The sequence below is a fragment of the Tachysurus fulvidraco genome, chromosome 26 (genome assembly GCF_022655615.1).
Source record: "Tachysurus fulvidraco isolate hzauxx_2018 chromosome 26, HZAU_PFXX_2.0, whole genome shotgun sequence".
In the NCBI taxonomy this organism is placed as follows: Eukaryota; Metazoa; Chordata; class Actinopteri; order Siluriformes; family Bagridae; genus Tachysurus; species Tachysurus fulvidraco.
The window spans coordinates 949,443-968,767 of record NC_062543.1 but is presented as its reverse complement, the minus strand read 5'-3'; the positions used below and the strand labels follow the sequence as shown (position 1 = coordinate 968,767).

Sequence of the window (19,325 nt, the reverse complement as noted above, 5' to 3'; positions counted from 1 at the left end):
TGTAGATTTTAAATTTCATATAATTTATCTATCTATCTATCTATCTATCTATCTATCTATCTATCTATCTATCTATCTATCTATCTATCTATCTATCTATTTGTTTGTTTGTTTGTATTTTTTGGTAACTCTTCAATGGAAACGTTTAACCATTTCTCTACGTGTCCTACTGTGTAATGGTTCTGTATGTGACAAATAAAATCTGAACTTGATTTGGACCTTTTTTATGTGTAACACGAATAACGTCAAGCCAAAGTCACTTTTATTGTCACATCACCACAGTACATGTGCCTTAATGAGTGAAATTCTTGGGAGCGAGCTTCAGAAATTGCAGAAACAATTTACATACAGGTGAAAATGTGTAAATGTGCAATACGTTCATACATAGTCAGTACACACAGTGTACTGTTAGACACTTACAATAGCACTACACATTATACAATATGTACTTGTATATATATATATATATATATATATATATATATATATATATATATATATATATGTGTGTGTGTGTGTGTGTGTGTGTGTGTGTGTGTGTACAGAAGTGTCATGGATGTGATTTATAGAATATGTAAATACTGTATGTCTGAACATAGAGTATTTACACTGATCGGTGCTGATTCTGTTTCTTGTCTTTTGTGTATTGTCTTTTTTGTATTTTTTTGTATTGTCTTATTTATTGTCTTATTGTATTTGTCTGCACTGTCTTTTGTCCTGCACTGTCTTGTCTGTCTTGTTTGTCTTGTCCTGCACTGTGTACACCAGGTTGCACCGTTGCACTTTATGTATCTAGGACTAATTTACTAAGTCCTTATAGCCCTGTCTTTGTTCTACAGCTACAGTATATATGGTTGAAATTTATGTATATTTATGCATATGTATATACATTATTTCTCCATCTATATTTTCATATTTTATATAGTTTTTATATAGTTTTCTTATACAGTTTATATTTTTTATTTATCTATCTTTTGTTTTTGTTTTTTTTTTATCCTAAATTGCATCCTTTTTATTCTTATATTCCGGACAGTTGCATAAAGCATTTCACTGCATGTCTTTTCACTCTTGACTTGACTCCTGAGCTGAAGTGTAATGATCTAAAACAGCCAGCAGACGTCGCTGTTGCGCGCCTCCTTCACACTAGCTGCGTAATTTCCGACAGACTTCAGTAGGCCGGAGCCGCAGCTACAGGCAACATAAAAAAACGGGAAAGAAAAAAAAATCCCAGATTAACAAATTTCGTCCCTAAGAATCCTCATCCATCCTTTTAGGTTTTAACCGCAGGTGGAAATATTTCTGGACATCTGATCTGAACTGAAGACGATACGTTGATTCGGTGAGTTTTGATGCTAAAAATTAGCCTTTTTTTCCCCTTCAGATTTTCAGCTCCAGACTTTATTGTTGCTTTTGTTCCGAACGGCGCCATCTTTAATCCTTCATCTTTAACCTCCCTGTTTTTAAACGCACTTCAGACGTGATTGTGCGACTGTTATTCATTTTATCACTAAAACATCACGTCTGCGGGATTCGGGATTAATATCGTCAGTGTTTATGTGTTAAAACTAGCCTTTAGCATGGAGATTAGCATCAGACCGTTATTTATTAAAGTGTCTCACAGTTTTAATAAAAGCGGATGTTAAACATTATATACGTTTATATACATATACATATAAATACACATATATACGCGTTTTATATATATATATATATATATATATATATATATATATATATATATAACGTAATGTATCGAGTTTATAATCACAACTCACGAGTTTTTTTCCGTCACGATAAATTAGCCGCCTGCTAGTTATGCTAACTAGCGTACTGTGATTAGCCTTGTTTACATTCGCGACGTTAGCTTAGCACAAGCGACATTCCTGCCTCTTGGTGGAAATTGTGAGGTAATTTTTTTTTTAATTATCGTTTGTTTGTTATAAGTAATGTTTTTTTTTGTTGTTGTTGAACGTTTACGGTTTTACACGTAAACCGTGTTTTATTTATCCGTGTTTTATTTATTCTCGCTAATAAAGCTTGCTAGCTGATTAGCAGGATCGAGCTAATGCTGTGTGCTGAAGCTCGTGTCGGTTTGTTTAGTTTGTATTTTTGTTTTTAATCCATTAAATTAATAGCATTTCGAAACATTTCCCCCCAACTTTAAGATTTTTATTTAGTTTGTTATAAATCTGTGATTTATATATATATATATATAATTAGCTAACAGTGCGGATTTGAATGCAGAAATAACGTTTAAACGGTTCGTGTAAATAAAATTAAAGCAAATAAAAATACTTCACGTGTTTATTTCACGTAATACTTTAGAGTCCTGGTTTATATTCGGCTGAGATGTGGGTCTTGGTGTCAAAGCGAAGACGTCAAGCTCTAAACCTCGGTTGTGCAACTGAACTAGATTGGATAAAGTTATGATAAATTCGTTTAGTGCACTTTTAAACACGTGAGATTTCTCGACACTTTACACGTGACCCACTTGTACTCCGTGTCTGATGGACAATGACATCGAACAGAGCGACTTCTGATTTCCCTCCTTGTCTGCAGCAGTGTTTTAGGTGTTTGGACCTTTTCCTGATCTCTACATGGAACCTGAGCTAAAGAAAGAAAACTGTACAATCTCTGAGTTCAGCAAAATGACATCTAAACAAAATGGTCACCCTGAATTTCAGCGTCAAACGCAGTCCTGCTTTTTATTTTCAAGTGTTTCTCTGTACATGCTGTATAAGTCTTGGCTTTAGTCTAATCAGCAGTCAAGCTTGTGTTGGAGCCCCGTTTAAGCAGTTTCGGAGTAGTTTATCGACAGGTCGCCTGTAATACGTTTCACACACGGCCATAAAAATGACTGCAGGTGAAGTGACTTTCGGCAAGGCCGTGTTTTCTACGTAAACCGTACAATGCTCCGGTAACACGGCGAAAGAGGGAAAATGTTCTGGATCTTCTTTCGGTTTTAGTGGAAACCAAAAGATTTACACCAGTTACCTGAAAATGACACTAAAACAAAAACCAAAGTATTTGAGAAACCGACGAGCAGCCAAACATCTTTATTTCCAACGCATGGTGACGTTCGCATAGAAAATTGTCTTTCGAGTTGATTTTACTCAACGGAAGACGTAAACCCTGACATGCCAAATTGTATAGAAATAAAATCGTTTAATGAATTGGTGAAATCACCCAGATCCTTGTGTGTACATATAATCCTGCTATAACCCGGTGTCACCCTGATGAGGATGGGTTTCTGAGTACGGCTCCTCTTAAGGTTTCTTAATGATGTCCTAATGACTTCGTCTGGTTTGTTCACAGTACTTTTGGTTTTAAATTGTTTCACTCGATTTCAACAGCTTGTCGATGTCAGGTTTCTCTATCGATGATCGTGCAGTGTGCCCTCATGTTTGTGACAAAATGTCTTTTAATTAAACAGCAACATGAGTGGAGTGAAAAATGACGCCACGGGAACAGAGAGATGCTGCTGCTTTTTAGTCTCCGTACGGTTCTGATGCAGGGTCCAGAGATCCGGCAGTGATTTTATAAATGTTCCGTTAGACTTCATCGCTGGTATCGGGAAACTTTTTTTTTTAATGGAAAACCTTTTAGTTGGTTACTGGTTATGCTTTGATTAATACTTGTGCTTGTTTATTTTTAATATTGTTTAATACCATTGCTGATTTTTATTATTTTTTTTTTTAATCTACCTTGACATGTATTGCTGCTGTAAGATCAAGAAAGGTTTACAAAAACACACATCAGGTTTGATTCACTCCACTGAGTCGATTCAGTCAAATAACTTTTTTTTTTATTTAAACAGGAATGATTCCACCAGGAGTGCACACTTACCTGTGCAAAGAACCGCACAGAGTCAGAGAGCATACCAGGGGTCTGGTTGTGTGTGAGAGGGAGGGGGGGGGGGGGATGGTGACATCACGAGTCCTAATATTCCCTTAGAACACAGGATCTTACTTGCTAGAAAATTGTTCCTGTCTCTCGTTAAACTTTTACATTCATCCGCTTACGTATGCATTCATGAACACACACAGGCTGCCTTTTTTTTTTTTGTCCTACGATATATAAATTTGCAGTGCGGTCTAAGACACACGGATTAAATCAGTTGCTTTAGAAAATTAACTAGAGAAGAATTAACGCTTTGTGACCAATCACAGTCCAGATCTTAGCAGCACTGTGTTTATAACTGTGTGTTATCGAGCGTGTGTGCGTCTCTATAACTGTGTGTTGTCGGGCGTGTGTGTGTGCGTCTCTTTATAGAAACAGACGGTACAAAGGAAGAGGTGCAGAGAAAAACTTTCATACTCGATGACATTTCATCGCAATGTCAGATCGTTTGGGGCAAATAACCAAGTCCAAGGATGGGAAAAGCAAGTATTCCTCGCTCAACCTATTTGACAAGTACAAGGGAAAGTCAATAGAAACTCAGAAATCCACAGGTGAGGTTCAGATACTTTACACATCACCTGTTTAACTCTAAGTTTTAATACAACATCTTTTTCTTTTTTCTGTCAGTTAAATGTATTGCATTTTTATTATTATTTTTTTTATCCATCTTTTATAATTTTTTGTTGTTGTTGTTTATATGTTTATATTCTTATGCTTATTAATTTTGTTTTCTCGCAGTTGTTGCTCGACATGGCTTACAGAGTCTTGGTAAAGTGGCCGCTGCCCGGCGCATGCCCCCGCCTGCTCACCTGCCGAGCCTGAAGTCCGAGAACAGAGGAAACGATCCAAACGTGATTATCGTGCCCAAAGACGGAACAGGATGGGCGAACAAGCAGGAACAACCCGATCAAAAGAGGTGGGTGTTCTCTCTAAGGCCTTTAGAGATCTAAACACGTTTATGTAGTAAACGTCTCACACCGAACTCTAGTTACAAACGTTTATCTGCTTCTTTTTTTCCCTGATAAACCTGAAGGGAATCTTTTCATCTTTTATTGTCTCCTCTGTTTGTTTGTTTTATTTATTTATTTATTTATTTATTTATTTATTTATTGTTTCCCCCGAAGGGTAACAACTTAACATTTTCCTTGTTGAACTAAAGAGAGAATATTAGAGAGAGCTGGTGATAGAACGGTGTGTCTGTGTGTGTTTGTTGTCGTCACCGCATCAAGCGAACATTTCACCAAGCTGAAGGACCGAGTGAGTGAGTGAGTGTGAAGAACTGTGTGCATGTAGGATTATACAAACGAAAGCTCAAGGAAACTCTGTGAATCAGAAGAAAAACAGAATCGTAACTGGTTTTTCAGTTGATTACATGAACTGTGAACCAATCAGATTTGCTCCATTCATGAGCGTTTTGACGTTTCAGTAATTTTGCACTTAACTGAATATTTTTTCCCTTTTCAACGTTAATTTACATCTCAAAAAAATCTCATAAATTGTGTCTCCAAACACACACATTATGTCTCCTAGAAATGCCTTTAAGTCTTGTAATATTTTATTGAGGGTTAGGGTTAGTTAGGGTTAGGTTACCCTAGGTTAGCTCCAGGTTTATTTGAGAAACTGAAAGATAATCTGCAGGGTTTCCCACAGAAAATTCTTTGTGAGAGACCACAGACTCTGTACTACATTTAACAATTATTTATCACTAAATATAACATTTAAATTACATATAATAATAAATGAGAGTGCAAAACAGCATTCAAAATTTTGCTGGGACACGTTTTATCAACTGGCTAGTTATCCTCTAGACAGTGACGGACCACGTCTTTCTCTCATTTTGGCCGTGAGAAGCGCGCCTGCGCTATTCTCAGAGATGCACTTGATGCACCTTTTGTGCAGCGGAAATTTTATTATTTTTTTGGATGACCTAGTTAAGGCAGTAGGGCTTGCGAGCTTAGATGGGTTGCCTGAAACCCTGATCTGTTTTGGTAAATCTCTCAATAGTGCAGGTGTGTAAAGAGAGAGGTTTGCTTGTCCACATCACAGCGTATTCCGCTTACAATCGATTAGCCGATGAGTTACGATGATAAACGGACCCGCAAACGAAGCCGTTTTAAGCCGTGAGGATAATCGTCTCTTGTCCTTTTCCGTCCCTTTCAGTTCCGTTGTGTTGACAGCACAGCCGCCGGAGCCGCAGCAGCCGCTGCCTTTGCAGAAATCCGTCTCCAATCTTCAGAAGCCTACAGCGGCAGCCAGTCAGGAGGTAAAAAAAATACAACTGTTTCAGGGGCTAAATCATAAAAATCAAAAAGAACAACGGCAGCACTCTTACTGCAGAGATTTGTTTTAGGGAAGATATTTCTTTGTGAATCCACGCTCAAAAGCACGAGAGACGTGATAACCTTCACGCTTCGTTTCTTTACAGAGCACAAGCACCGGTGGACCAAAGCAATGGGCACAACTAAATGGAAAGGCACTAGATCAAGATGGTAATGTGTGTTACATCCTGTCACTCATTTCTCTTTGTGATCCTTTTTCCGGTTTAACCTGAAACGTCGTTTTTTTTCTTCTTCTTTTTCTCGCAGGTTTAAGGGTCTCAAACCGACTGCAGCCCTTCTCTCACGAGGAATTTCCGACGCTGAAAGCAGCAGGAGAACAGGACAAGGTTGGCAAGGAAAAAATCGTCTTCGATCCGTCGTATGGGCCAGGACCAAGCCTCCGCCCTCAGAGTGAGTGTGTTCGCTTCGGCTCGTTCGTGTTCAGTAGGTACATAACGACGTCGGCACACAAACCCAAAGGTCGTCGATTTGAAATGTGCGATGACCCACGCTACATGTGCGCAAAGCAATAAAAAACCTTGTCGCCTTCTATCAGCTCCACGTGCCTATAGAAGTGAATTCAAGGTCTGACATTCAGCACTGGAAATGAATGAAAGTGTATAAATGTTTTTATTTCTTAGGAAACCTGTCGATTATCTGAAGAAGTCACACTTACATGTGGGTGTTTTTTTTTTTTGTGTATGTTCAGATGTGACAAGTTGGAGGGAGGGTGGAGGGAGGTATCTTCAGCCCCCATCTCTGTCCTCAGCCCTCTCCTCCGATCCAGAGGGCAAAACCAGTGCCTCTCCTGAGGCTACCAGTCCTCTTCCTCCTCCATCCTCATCTTCCACCTCCACAGCTTCCTCTTCTGCCAACGCGGCCAGCACGGCTTCATCTGACTCGAAGGACCCTTCCGTTCGACTGGCTCCACCCACTCGCCGACCAACCCCTGTGCTGCAGTATCAGCTCCATCACTCCTCCACCACCACCTATCACGACATGCTGCCTGCTTTTGTAAGGGCTCCATACAGTAAACACTCATTAATGCTGAACATTATTGAGGTCAGGTTTGAAGTTTGTGTACTCTGATTAGTTTTAGTATTTATTTATTTTCTAAATATGTTTTATGATACCTTTTTTGTTGTTGTTTCTTTGCTATTATTTCTTTTCTTTTTTTCATCTGTTAGCGGCTCATATAGCCAACAAAGTCTAAGACGCTGTTCAAATGTTTAAAGGATTTTTTTCCCCAGAATTGCATGAAAATTTTAATCCTAATAAAGTGACAAATTAAAATGATTGTTTTTAAAGCGAGAGAGATTTTCAGTGATGTCAGTCGGTCGTCAGGCCGACGGCGGTGTCCCAACACACCCCGAGTAGAAAGGTGTAGCTTGGGATGCCGCATGTTACCTTTCATGTCTTACTGAATGTTTTATAAACTCCCCCCCCAATTCAGATGTGTTCCAAGGAGACTCCCGATGGTCCGGGTTCTACCGAGCACAGCTCTGCTGCCGCCGCCGTTGTTGCCCCTATGCGCTTTGATGCTCGTCCCACATTTAGGCCTCCTTACCCTGCTCCTGATCCAGTCAAGTGAGAACCCATTTACTGTTTGTTCTGATGTTCAAAAAAAATGTTCCAATATCTCAAATGTTTTGTTTTATAATTGCTGAATTATTTATCAATCCTTTCGATGGGTAATTTAAGTCCGGATTCAAATCTGTGTGCTTCGAGTTGGGGGAAGTTGTGACCTAATGGTTAGAGAGTCTGACTCCTAACCCTAAGGTTGTGGGTTCGAGTCCCGGGCCAGCAATACCACAACTGAGGTGCCCTTGAGCAAGGCACCGAACCCCCCCAACTGCTCCCCGGGTGCCACAGCATAAATGGCTGCCCACTGCTCCTGGTGTGTGTGTTCACGGTGTGTGTGTGTGTGTGCACTTTGGATGGGTTAAATGCAGAGAACGGATTCTGAGTATGGATCACCGTACTTAGCCATATGTCACATCACTGAGTGTCCCTAAAATGAATGACTTTTCCTGTTTGTAGCGGAGACGTGAGGAGAGAGAGCCGTTTTGCTCGGGTCCCACCTCGTCCCTCTCCCCGGCCAATTCGGCGTCCTGGCGAACGGCCTTCCCGTCCTGCCATCATCAACCCAGATGATCTGAAAGACCTGGATGACCTGGATAATGACTGTGAGGACGGATGGGCAGGTAAACATGCAAAACCATTCAAAAGAAAGACCGTTATCGCTCTTCACAAAGCTACAGCAGATGTTTTGGGTTTGTTGTGTAGTTTGGATCATCACCGATGAGCCGATTACACGCCGCTCAAGTGTTAAACCGATTCCTCGTCATTTCAGGTCTTCACGAGGAGGTGGATTACAGCGAGAAGCTCAAATTCAGTGATGATGAAGAGGATCACTTACCCAGTGAGAAGAGCAAGATCTGGTGCGTCTCAGAATCATTTTAACGTACGTACACCTCGAGTAATTATGTCCAATTGAGCATGTTAGTTATGTTCAGGTTTGTTATCAGGGGAGAGTGGGAATCTCGTCGTGACCGACCGTCATCCATGAGCTCCGACGATCAGGAGGACATGTACCATCACCAGCAGGATCCTTTGCCTTCCAGAAAATCCAACAGCAGATACGGCTCTGCCGACCTGCAGGTAACAAAACTGCAAGTTGTCAGTTATAATAAAGAATTAATCTTATCCGAGGTTGCATTTTATTCATTTATTTATTTATTTATTTTCTCCGCAGCAGAAGAGCAGCGGTGTGAGCGAGTCTCTGGAGGAACAGGATGAGCCTCAGCGCTCTGCTCCCCTTCCTCCTCGGGGAAAATTCGTCTCTCCAGACGTCTCCGAGGCTGTGGAAAGGGCACGTCGGAGGCGTGAGGAGGAGGAGAGGCGTGCACGAGAGGAAAGGCTGGCTGCCTGCGCTGAAAAACTAAAGAAACTGGACGAGAAATTCGGCAAAATCGAGAGACCAGCACACAGTGGAGATGTTCACGGAGCAGAAAATAAGGAGCTGTTGCTGTCACCTGGGAGAGAGACAGGCAAAGCTCATCAGGAAGCCTGGCAGCATGGAAATAAAGGTACAAACAGTAGGACTGCTGAACAAGTTTCTGCCTTTAAATACTATGTAATTTTGGCTGTATTCTGTGTGTTTTACAGATCTTTCAGATTATTGTACAAGTGAGTAATAAATAATTGCTTGTGACTCCTGATTATTTATCCCCCATCTTTCCCATCCCTTTTTCCTTATGCAGACGTTTCCGAGCAGAAATTCGACTCGCTCCACAGCCAGGATTATAGAGACGATTTCAGCTACAGGAGTGAGGACGATGGTCCCGACTACACCCAACGGCACCAGAAAGCCGTTCCCCCACGCTTCCAAAAGCAGCAGCAGCAGGTGAGCAACTACAGCTGAAGTCTCTTGGGCACGGGTAGCTTTAAATTTTTAATCTTGTTGCTGTTCTGAGGCGAGCGCGTGTCTGCTTTTGTAGAACTTGTGTAATCTGTCCAGAACTTAGATCTTTCAGATACACCGTGGACTATTTGTTTGTGTATTTGCAGTTCAAACGCTGTGACAATTTTTAATCTTTCTGTCTGTTTTTAGGATCAGCTGTATAAGATGCAGCAGTGGCAGCAGGCCGGGTCCGGTCCAGCTCAGAGAGGGTATTATCCCCCTCATGTGCTTGGCTTTGACCCCCGCTGGATGATGATGCCCCCTTACATGGACCCACGAATGACCCAGGGACGCTCAACAGTCGATTATTATACTCCTAACGTCCACTCCTCGGGTATGAGAACGAGCCAGAAACATGATTTTTCAGCTTAACGTATAAGGTTTTTATTTACATGCCTTTTCCGCACAGGTGTAGGGAAGTCTGCCATGCAGCAGGACCGCCTCAACAGCCCTGGGTCTGCCTCAGACGAGGGCGGCCACTCCAGCGTACACCAAGAGAAGAAGGCACAATCTGACACGTACTCAGTTTGGAGCCAAGATGGGTATCCACCTGTGCGCAGTTTCACCCCCCCTTACCAGAGACAGCACGAGAGCGCTGAGCGCAGTCAGGCAGACGACCGGTACTCAAGACTTTTATTTATTTTTGACTTCTGAAACGTTAAAAATGGAAATTGGAATTTGAGTTATTTTCATTTTGCAGGAGCGAGCGGTCGTGCTCTCAGCAGGACTCGTATGAGGAGAGAGGGATAGAACCTGCTGAAAGCCCTTCAGAAAATCTCGTCCATCAGGGCTACCGCCCAAGCAGAGGGTCTGATATATCTCTTAGTTCGCAGCGAGACGAAGACGCGTCTCAGCCAGGACACAGTGAGTACTCGAAAACCGAGCATCAGAAAGATGTTTCCTCAAACCGGCACCAGAGAGATCCGGATTCTCGTGACGACGCGTGTGAGTGCAAGGAGAAGAGTTTTGATTCCGGTTTCTGGAGGAAAGACGACACTATTAAGAAAGATAAAGATGCCGTGCAGTGGTCCGATCCAGGGTCCAGCAGTAGCAGTGGGGTCAGCCAACCGTCCGAACCTATCGGCAGAACCTTCAGAAGAACTGGTCCTATCAAGAAACCAGTGCTCAAGGCCCTGAAGGTGGAGGACAAGGAGAACGAGAAGCCCAAATCTGAACCAGAAGAGAAGCCTGTTCCTTACAGACTCGAGAAGGAAGTCCTTACCAACGTCTATGACCTGAAAAAGGACAACCAGCCTTCAATTAGCAGGCACCCGGCTCCTCCTGTGGCCTCTCACGAGGAAAAACAACCTTCTCGTCCAAAAGTCGAGAAATCCAGCAACCCGAATGAAGAACCCAACAAGGAGAATGGCTGGGATGGCAGTAATTCCCAGGTGAAGGAGAACCCTGAAAGCAGAGAGCCTCCAGTGCCTCGTCGCAATAACTGGATCTTTATAGATGAAGAACAGGCTTTTGCTGGAGCCAGAGGAGCAGGGCGAGGCAGAGGCAGAGGATTTAGGGAGTTCAACTCGCGTGGCGGAGGCCGAGGAGGGCGTAGTGAAAACAACAGGGGCATGTACAACACCGGAAATATCCAGCGAACAGGCCGGGGTCGGGGGTCAAGGGATTTTGTCAAAACTGAAGATTTGCAAAGAGGCAAACCACGAAGAAGGAACGTGAGCGAGACTCTGAGCGAGACCTCTGAATACGAAGAGCTGCCCAAGCGGCGCCGCCAGAAGAATGGAGAGAATGGAGAGGCTGCTTATTCCTCTTCTGGAGACACTAAAAGGGCAGACCGTGATTCCTGGCGATCCAACAAGGTTTACAATAACGATCAGAGCATTAGCGGAGAAGCGAGGGAAAAACCCAAGACGAGAAGTTTCGGACGGTCGCTTCCTCCACGCTTGAACACTGGATATAACCGTGGGTTTGGATATAAAGATTTTACCACTTGGAGGGGAAGAGGGAGCCAGTTTGGAAGCGGATCCATTCAGGAGAACGGCTACGCCTTTACAAGCGGCGGCGACTCTAGAAAATCAGCAGATTGCGATCTGAAATACCCTCCGAAGTTTGCTTCGTCTTTCGAGAACGGCACTGAAGATCGGGAAGGAGACTACCACGTTGATAACGAAAATTCAGACAACCGGCCACTGAGAAGGCGACGCCCTCCTCGACAAGACAAACCTCCGAGGTTTAGACGTCTACGCCAGGAACGAGAAACCGGAGGGCAGTGGAACAGTGAGGAGTACGTCAATGGGGATTTTATTAATCCTTGGTCCGGTCGATCCAAACCCGGAGAGGACCATTGGCCTGGTCAGTATTCTGGAAATAGGCAGCATGATTTCACGCCTCAGGGTGAGGACTGGGAGACTGGATCGGAAAACAGTGACTTGAACGACTGGAGAGAGAAGCGTGGCGACGCACCTGTAGAAGTGGGCCATGGAGAGCCAGGCTCTGAGAAACGAGAGCTCTCCAAGAGAAGTTTCTCCAGCCAGCGCCCTCTGGTGGATCGACAGAATCGTAAGAGCGATATTTTGGAGAGCTCGAAAATGCCCCGGTCCACAGACGCTCCTTCAAGCGGCGGGTCGTCTAACCGAAACGACGGATGGCAGAACGGAATGACGGCCAACTGTAGACGGTGAGTTCACGGTCATAGTCCGACATGTCTGCTTATCTCTGTAGTGAGCTAGAAGGAATAAAGTAACCCGTGTTAAAATGTGCAGGAGTCCCGAGGACACGGGCGTGAACGCAGGGTCGGTGTACGGTGTAGAGCAGACAGAAGACAGCCTTTCCATCAGCAACACCGAAGCTTCAGGGAAGAAGCTGGAGAAAGACCTAAAGCCGAGGAGCATGAAGGGAGACTTGTCTGAGCCTCTTTCACAATACGACCTCAACAGCTACCCAAGTACGAGCAAAATAATACAAAATCATCATATCTATTTATTAATAAACACGTCTACGTAGCAGCTGCCACAAACAGGGCAAACTTTTTTTTTTTTTTTGTTCTTAACTCTTTCCAACAGTTGAAAGCGATTCTAGAGTCTCCGTTCCAAGTCCTGACGGATTCCAAGACGCACTCGCCAAAAAACAGCGGCGCCCGCAGGAGGACGAGCGAAGGAGAAAGGAACAAGGAGCACCGGTGAGTTTTAGTGAATTGGACTTACAGAAACACAGACAGTGAATTTTTCTTTATCGCAAATATTTTGATATAATAAACTAATCCTGTTTTTATAGGGTTTAAAATCATGTGTGTATCCACAGGTAATGGTGAAGAACAGAGCGATCGCTTCAAAAATGCCTCCTCGTTTCGCAAAGAAACAAAGTGCCATCTCGATCGAACAGCCCGAGGAAACCCTCTCGAGCAATAACCTTGGCACTGAGATCTGGGAGACCAACAGCTCGGGTAACACTAAACACTCTTCATCCTGATATACGAATGGCTTTAACAACTTGTGTAGTTTCACACTCATTTTTTTCCCCCTCACTTTGAAGCACTTACAGTTCAGTCGTCTGGTGGAGACTCGTGGACAAAGCAGGTTTCGTACGCTGGGAGTGAACCAAACTCTGAGGTTGTGCTTGATCATCAATATTTCCTTCTCAAACAGTTAACGTTAAATCGGCACATAACCGTATTTTTATTATAAACAGTTTTATTTTAATTTATCCCTGTCTCTATCGCCGTCTCTCGCAGGATTCAGACGCAGGGCCAGAGCAGAGCAAAGAGCACAAACCTGGGCCCATCGGAAACGAGCGCTCTCTGAAGAACCGCAAGGGTTCTGAGGGTGTGGAGCGTCTGGAAGGCCCGATCACTCCCGTTAACGGAGTGGACATCCACGTCGAAAACGTCATCCCCGTCCCACCCATCGAATTCGGAGTCAGCCCCAAGGACTCGGACTTCAGCCTCCCTCCAGGATCGGCACCGGTGGTCGTGTCCAACCCTGTCACCAAGCTGCAGGATGCTCTCGCCAGTAACGTGGGTTTCAGTAGTTTCATCAGTTTTGTTAATGTTGTTGGTTACTTCGAATTTAATTAGCGTTACAGATGCTGGTGTCGTGATAGCTGTCGTTACCGTGTAGTTACCGAGCTGTTCCAAGGAGCGGCGTTAGTGTGATGTGACCGTTACAGTGTCGCCGTATGAGACCGTAGTTTTACGGTTACTGAGTCCGTGTTAGTTATCGCAGTTATCGTGGTGTTACAGATTACATCACTTTTATTTGTGGCTGTGTCACAGGCAGTGGTGCTTGTTTTATAGATACTGCGGATTGAGTAACGGTGGTGTCGGTCACAGACAGCGGTGTTAGCGTGAGATCGGCTGAAACGTGTACGTTGTTGAATTAATCCTAGTTATTTTCTTTGTAATTGATTTGCCTGTGTGCGTTGTAGGCGGGCCTTGCTCAGGGCATTCCTATGCTGCGCAGAGATCACCTGCAGCCTGGCATCAACCTCAACACCATTTCCTTCCCTACCACCGACCTCACTCTAAAGGTACATGACCATGCACATGCAAAGAGATTTAAATGAATCCCTTGACACTTGTTTTAACACAATTTTAGTTCATACGATCCGATCTTTTGTTGTTGTTTACGAAACGATGTTTGTGCAGATGGAGTCTGCACGTAAAGCCTGGGAGAACTCACAGTCCCTCCCTGAGCAGGGTTCTCCAGGTGGTGCCGGTTCAGTCACTCAACCCCCCTGCAGCTCGTCCAGCGCGGTCAGCTACAGCTCTTTCGGAGGCGTCTCCATGCCTCCTATGCCCGTGGCCTCTGTCGCTCCCTCCGTCTCCATGCAAGGTCAGATTTATTCTGGTGTGTGCCTAAGATTCATTTGAGATATTAAAAGAGAATGCAGTTCTTTTTATGCACGTTACACCTTAAATGATTTAACGTCACCTTTGTAGGTAATCACATCCCACCTCTGTACCTGGACGGCCACATGTTTCAAAGCCAGCCTCGTTTAGTGCCGCCGACAATGACTCAGCAGCAAAGCTACCAACAGGTAAGAAGCTAATTAACCTGTAATGCAGAATAACGTTTCCTCATACAGCTTGGTTTGACACATAAATTCATATTCCCGTGTGTGTGTGTATCAGGCTGCAGCCGCTCAGCAGATCCCCATCTCCATTCACACATCTCTGCAGGCTCAGGCTCAGCTCGGACTCCGTGGCGGTCTGCCTGTTTCTCAGTCCCAAGAGATGTTCAACTCTATCCCTACTTTCAGGTACATAAGACAAAATCTTGAAAATTTTGTTGGGGAAAATAGCGAACAGGCCTTCATTTTTTTGTTTGTTTATTTTATCTGCAGGTCACAGGTGTACATGCAGCCCAGCCTGTCCCACCCAAGTGCGATGGTGCTTTCTGGAGCAGCCCAACTCAAAGGGCCGTACTCGGCGTTCCCCGGCATGCAGCCTTCCGAGATGGTGAAGCAACAATCTGGCTCACACTTCCAGCCCATTAACGGCAGCCAGGCGCTGGTTTACGACAGCACCATCAACCAGGCTGCAGGAATGGGCACGTCTCAGCTCATGGACTCGCAGCTCATTCAGGTATTGTATATTTTGTAAAAAAAAAAAACGACAGGTAAGAGGTTTTAATGTTTAAAATTCTACTTTGTTTCAATATTCTACTTTGCACGTGTCTAGGTGACGATGCCTTTACCCGGCTCTCAGCTGCGTTACGGTTCGGCCCAGCAGCACCTGATCCTCCCGCAGTCCATCCAGCTTCAGCAGGGACAGAACCTGTCTGTCGGCGCCCCACGTCGCATCATCCCCCCCGCGTCCCAGCCACCGGTCATCGCTGCCAGCCGAGAGGTGACCGCATCACCATTTCAACCTTTTATTTATATCCAAGTTATTTGCAATATTTTAACTGTAGCTTGTGTTTGTATTGATTTGCTTTTCAGCCCATTTACCTTTTACATATTTATTTGGGTTTTTCAGCCATCTCAGCTGGAGATGAAAGGCTTTCAATTCCCTGACAAAGCCAGCCACTCACCTGGGATACCTGGTGGTCCGTACAGGTGTGTAAATGCTGCAAAAAGAGTTTATTTTATTATTATTATTATTTTATTTGTTTGTTTGTTTATTAAGTTAATCGTCATGGATTTGCTTTTCATCTATCGTTCCAGGCCAGGTTCAGCCAGCCCCAGTGGGAAGCCGTCAGTCCCCGGTGTCCCTCCAAACGTCGGCCCGCTCCCAGGCCATTACACTCAACAGGTGTTTACATTTACAGAAGATTCCGAACACGCACCTTTTTATGCATTGCATTCTTAACTATTTGTCTTTATTCTTTCTCTCAGGTGCCCCCTCCCCAGGGCAATATGGTCATGCACATGCGCACCCCTACCAGTGGGCCTTACCCAAACCCTATACAGAGACCTGTAATGCAGGTAAACAAGGCTGTAATTATGCGCTCTACCCCTTACACGAGCCCAGGTCGCGATCCTACCCACTGCACCCCCCCTACCAACCCGGAGCCCCCAAATAAGGGTGCAGAGGAGGGCACGAAGGTGAGCCACCCACTGTACAAAAAAAATATAGGTAATTTCAGTTCATCCACTTCTTTTATTTCTCATATTGGTGTATTTGTGGAATCAGTATAACTCAACGCAGCTATGAACCAATGTTTATCGTATATAAATTAATACTTTATACTTTTATACTTATTAAACTTATACTTGATTGTCATATAAGAAATTAGAGCTGCTGTAATATGATGATGATGATGATGTGTGTGTGTGTTGTGTGCGTTGAATGCTGTGGAACATCCACAAACAATTTTATGTTAATGGATATAAGATAATGTATAATGCATGGAGAAGTTAGGCTTTATATGTAAACTTTATATGTACATGCTGAAGCTTTACAAACAACATCCCGGTCCCCCTGGTTTTCATGTCGAACTGTGAAATGCTCAGCGATTTATATCACACAGTGACATTAGACATACTGCTGAGCTGTCAGCTTTCCTCTATCGTCGTGATCGTCACCCTGAGCCGTGTCTTAAATCCAAAAATTACATTCTCTACATGCATAGAGTCTTTACCAGTCTAAAATTGCGTTAATGCATTGCAATAAATCATGCATTATTTAAACATGGCCTGTTCAAATGTGACTTCCTGCATTATAAGAAGTTTCTCTTATGACTCTGCAGGTCCATGTGACCCCAGTGTTAGTTTGGAGGCTGTTCTATAAAACCGAGCTACTTCAGGGTTTTAGCTGTAACTCTGCTTTAACGCACCGCTCCAGCAGTCAGAATGTAATGATCTCTTTGTGATGTCTTTTTACGGTGTGTTTACAGCACTGATGCTCTCTTTCGGTTGTTCTCATGAAGGTCCTCCGTGAGGCTCGGCAGGTCGTATCCGATCTGAAGGCGTCCTCTTCGTCATCGGTGATTCCTGGAAAACTGCAAGAGGCCACTGTAGTTGGACCGGGAAAGCCGAACCGCACCGGAGCCATTAAACCTCAGAACATTAAAGTGGAGGAGAGCAAGGCTTGATTATAAAGCTGATACCTTCTCCACTTCATGATACAGAGGCTCTGAAATAGAACCAAGGACCCTCTTTCTTTCTCTCTTTCTCGTGCACTCTCTCTCTCTCTCTCTCATTAGTTTGTCATTCGTCCGTCATCCGTCACTGGACCACCACAGACTGAATCACAGGAGCACCAGAATGGGACACTTCCTGCATAAGCACCGGATAGAGAGATATTGAAATATATCTATATATATAAAAATGTACACTATATATATATATATATATATATAAAAATTTTAAATATATATATATATATATATATATATATATATATATATATATATATATATATATATAAAATAAAAATATATACATATAGACATGATAGCTTGGGACTCTTCTAAGCTGACTCTCTTCAAGATCCTTGTTATTTATTTTCCATTTCAAGAAGAACGATGATTTAAAAAAGAAAAAAGGAGAAAAATCCTCATGGTGAGTTGTTTCGTCACCCCGCCCCATTTGCCAAAATTGCCCCAGCAGCAGGGTCGGGCTGTAGGTTTTCAGCAGCATGATTGAGAATGGATGAACATGTCATGTTTAAGAACTGCAGTGTCATTTTTACTGAAAACCATGAAATTTTATTTCTTTTTATTATATATAAAATCTTAATTCAGCGCCTATTTGCTCTGTTATGAAAGGGCACATTTTACTGAAATAAAACAGTCACACCCCATAATTTGAAGATTTTTGTTCTAGATAACAACTTTAACTTTCTTTGCATTCTTTTCCCCAATTCAAATGTAATCTTTGACTATTTTTGTTTTTTAAGCACCGTGTCAGCATTTAAAAGAATATAAGCACGTATGTGTGAAGTTCATTATGTAATTTTTGAGCTGTTTGAAAGTGTGTGTGTAAACTTAGGGCACTTCAGAGTTAAATGGTGCTTTATTTTTCTTGTGTAGTATCTGATCTGTTGCTGTAAAGACAGTAGGAATTGGTTGTTTTTTTTTTTTTATCATTGATGAGAAGTGCAAGAGGTTATATATATATATATATATATAAACATAAACCGCCCTCTGCCTCCTTCCTCATGAATCACTACATTAAGTGTCCAGATTTTTTTTAGTTTAAAAACGTCAAAGCCTGTAATTAAAATTAACAAACCAGACCTAAGGTATGAAAATACTGGAAGATCAGTTATTAAATGCCCCCCTGAAATTAAGTGGTTGTTAAAGGTTTGTTTAAACCTCTTCAACTTTACCATGCAGTTTGTTACCCATCAAAATAATTGTGTTCTGCATATGATGGTCATGTGTGGCCCAGCCTTAATAGATAGTAAACAGGAAAGGTGTCGGTTTTTAACGCATTGTCTAAGGGATTTAATGGGTTCCATGAGCAACACAGCTTCTTTTTCCTTTATTTGTTTTGTTTAAAAGGTGTGTTGGTGAGGATATTAGCTGAGCATCTCATTTCACAACCACATGGAAAATTTTAAAAGGTGCTTTTGGCTGTCAAAAAAATACAAAAAAAAAATACATGAACTTTGTGCCGGTGTAAATAAAGAGGTGCCTCCTGCCTGCTGTGGAACATGAGGAACGCTTTAAAGACTATTCCTGTTCTGCAAACGGGACGTTGTTTGTTTTTTCTCCTCCACCTCCTGTTTGAGAATGGGATGTGATCAGCGTACGTCAGACCTGCATCGTTATCTGTACAGGCTCACGTGTTTTCTCTGTAAACTCCAGCGTTTCTTTTTCCTTTTGCTTATTTAAGTTCTGTTGTCTGGGCTGCTCCACAGGTTCAGCAGCCTTTTCTCCTTACATGTTGTTTATCCTCTGCTTTCAGAGCTGTAAAACATAATTGCTCCTTTTTTCTCTTGTATAATGATCTCATTGAGAAGGGAAAAATGAAATAAAGCAAAGTGCTTTTTCAATGACTTCGTACCTCAGAAGCTTTTTCTCTGTCGGTGTGTATCTGTGTTTGTGTGCGTCTGTGTGTGTGTCTGTCTGTGTTTGTGTGTGTGTCTGACTCTTTATCTTTATAAGCACTATATTAACATCTCTCTCAAAGATAATGAAAAGGAGTGTAAAGATTCCGTACCACAAGCACTCAGTGACCATAAACTTATTTACTGTTTATTATTTATTATTGTTCTGTGAGCAGCTTCTGAATTATGCTTT

General features: G+C 42.9%; 1 protein-coding gene and 1 non-coding gene across 11 annotated transcripts; both read left to right on the top strand.

The window, feature by feature from the left end:
• The first annotated feature begins 1,153 nt into the window (after positions 1-1,153).
• Positions 1,154-19,081, top strand: prrc2b (proline-rich coiled-coil 2B). 10 transcript variants are annotated; one of them, XM_047809044.1, is made up of 31 exons: positions 1,154-1,339; positions 4,273-4,451; positions 4,639-4,816; positions 6,061-6,163; positions 6,326-6,389; positions 6,486-6,629; positions 6,928-7,232; positions 7,672-7,805; positions 8,259-8,422; positions 8,572-8,659; positions 8,735-8,879; positions 8,974-9,307; positions 9,482-9,621; positions 9,832-10,015; positions 10,091-10,301; positions 10,382-12,316; positions 12,402-12,583; positions 12,702-12,817; positions 12,940-13,081; positions 13,171-13,247; positions 13,370-13,651; positions 14,062-14,163; positions 14,282-14,483; positions 14,576-14,673; positions 14,768-14,895; positions 14,980-15,220; positions 15,317-15,484; positions 15,614-15,693; positions 15,802-15,889; positions 15,973-16,182; positions 17,007-19,081. In XM_047809044.1, exons 2-31 carry the CDS (start codon positions 4,337-4,339, stop codon positions 17,169-17,171), a joined length of 6,525 nt encoding a protein of 2,174 aa, XP_047665000.1. In that variant the 5' UTR covers positions 1,154-1,339; positions 4,273-4,336; the 3' UTR covers positions 17,172-19,081. The 10 variants fall into 10 exon arrangements, with proteins under 10 accessions (XP_047665000.1, XP_047665004.1, XP_047664998.1 ...); XM_047809048.1 differs by having other exon boundaries at positions 9,482-9,624; positions 15,973-16,213; positions 16,974-17,096; XM_047809042.1 differs by having other exon boundaries at positions 1,155-1,339; positions 4,279-4,451; positions 9,482-9,624.
• On the top strand, positions 6,680-6,814 carry LOC113650907. The gene has a single exon (XR_003442529.1). It is a non-coding gene; the product is annotated as a small nucleolar RNA SNORA68 (small nucleolar RNA).
• Positions 19,082-19,325: the final 244 nt, after the last annotated feature.

Coding starts and splice junctions, on each gene's coding strand:
- prrc2b (XM_047809042.1), top strand. CDS start 4,337: ATGTCAGATCGTTTGGGGCAAATAACCAAGTCCAAGGATGGGAAAAGC. Junction 7,233..7,671: donor ACGACATGCTGCCTGCTTTT/GTAAGGGCTCCA, acceptor CCCCCAATTCAG/ATGTGTTCCAAGGAGACTCC. Junction 14,896..14,979: donor AACTCTATCCCTACTTTCAG/GTACATAAGACA, acceptor TTTTATCTGCAG/GTCACAGGTGTACATGCAGC.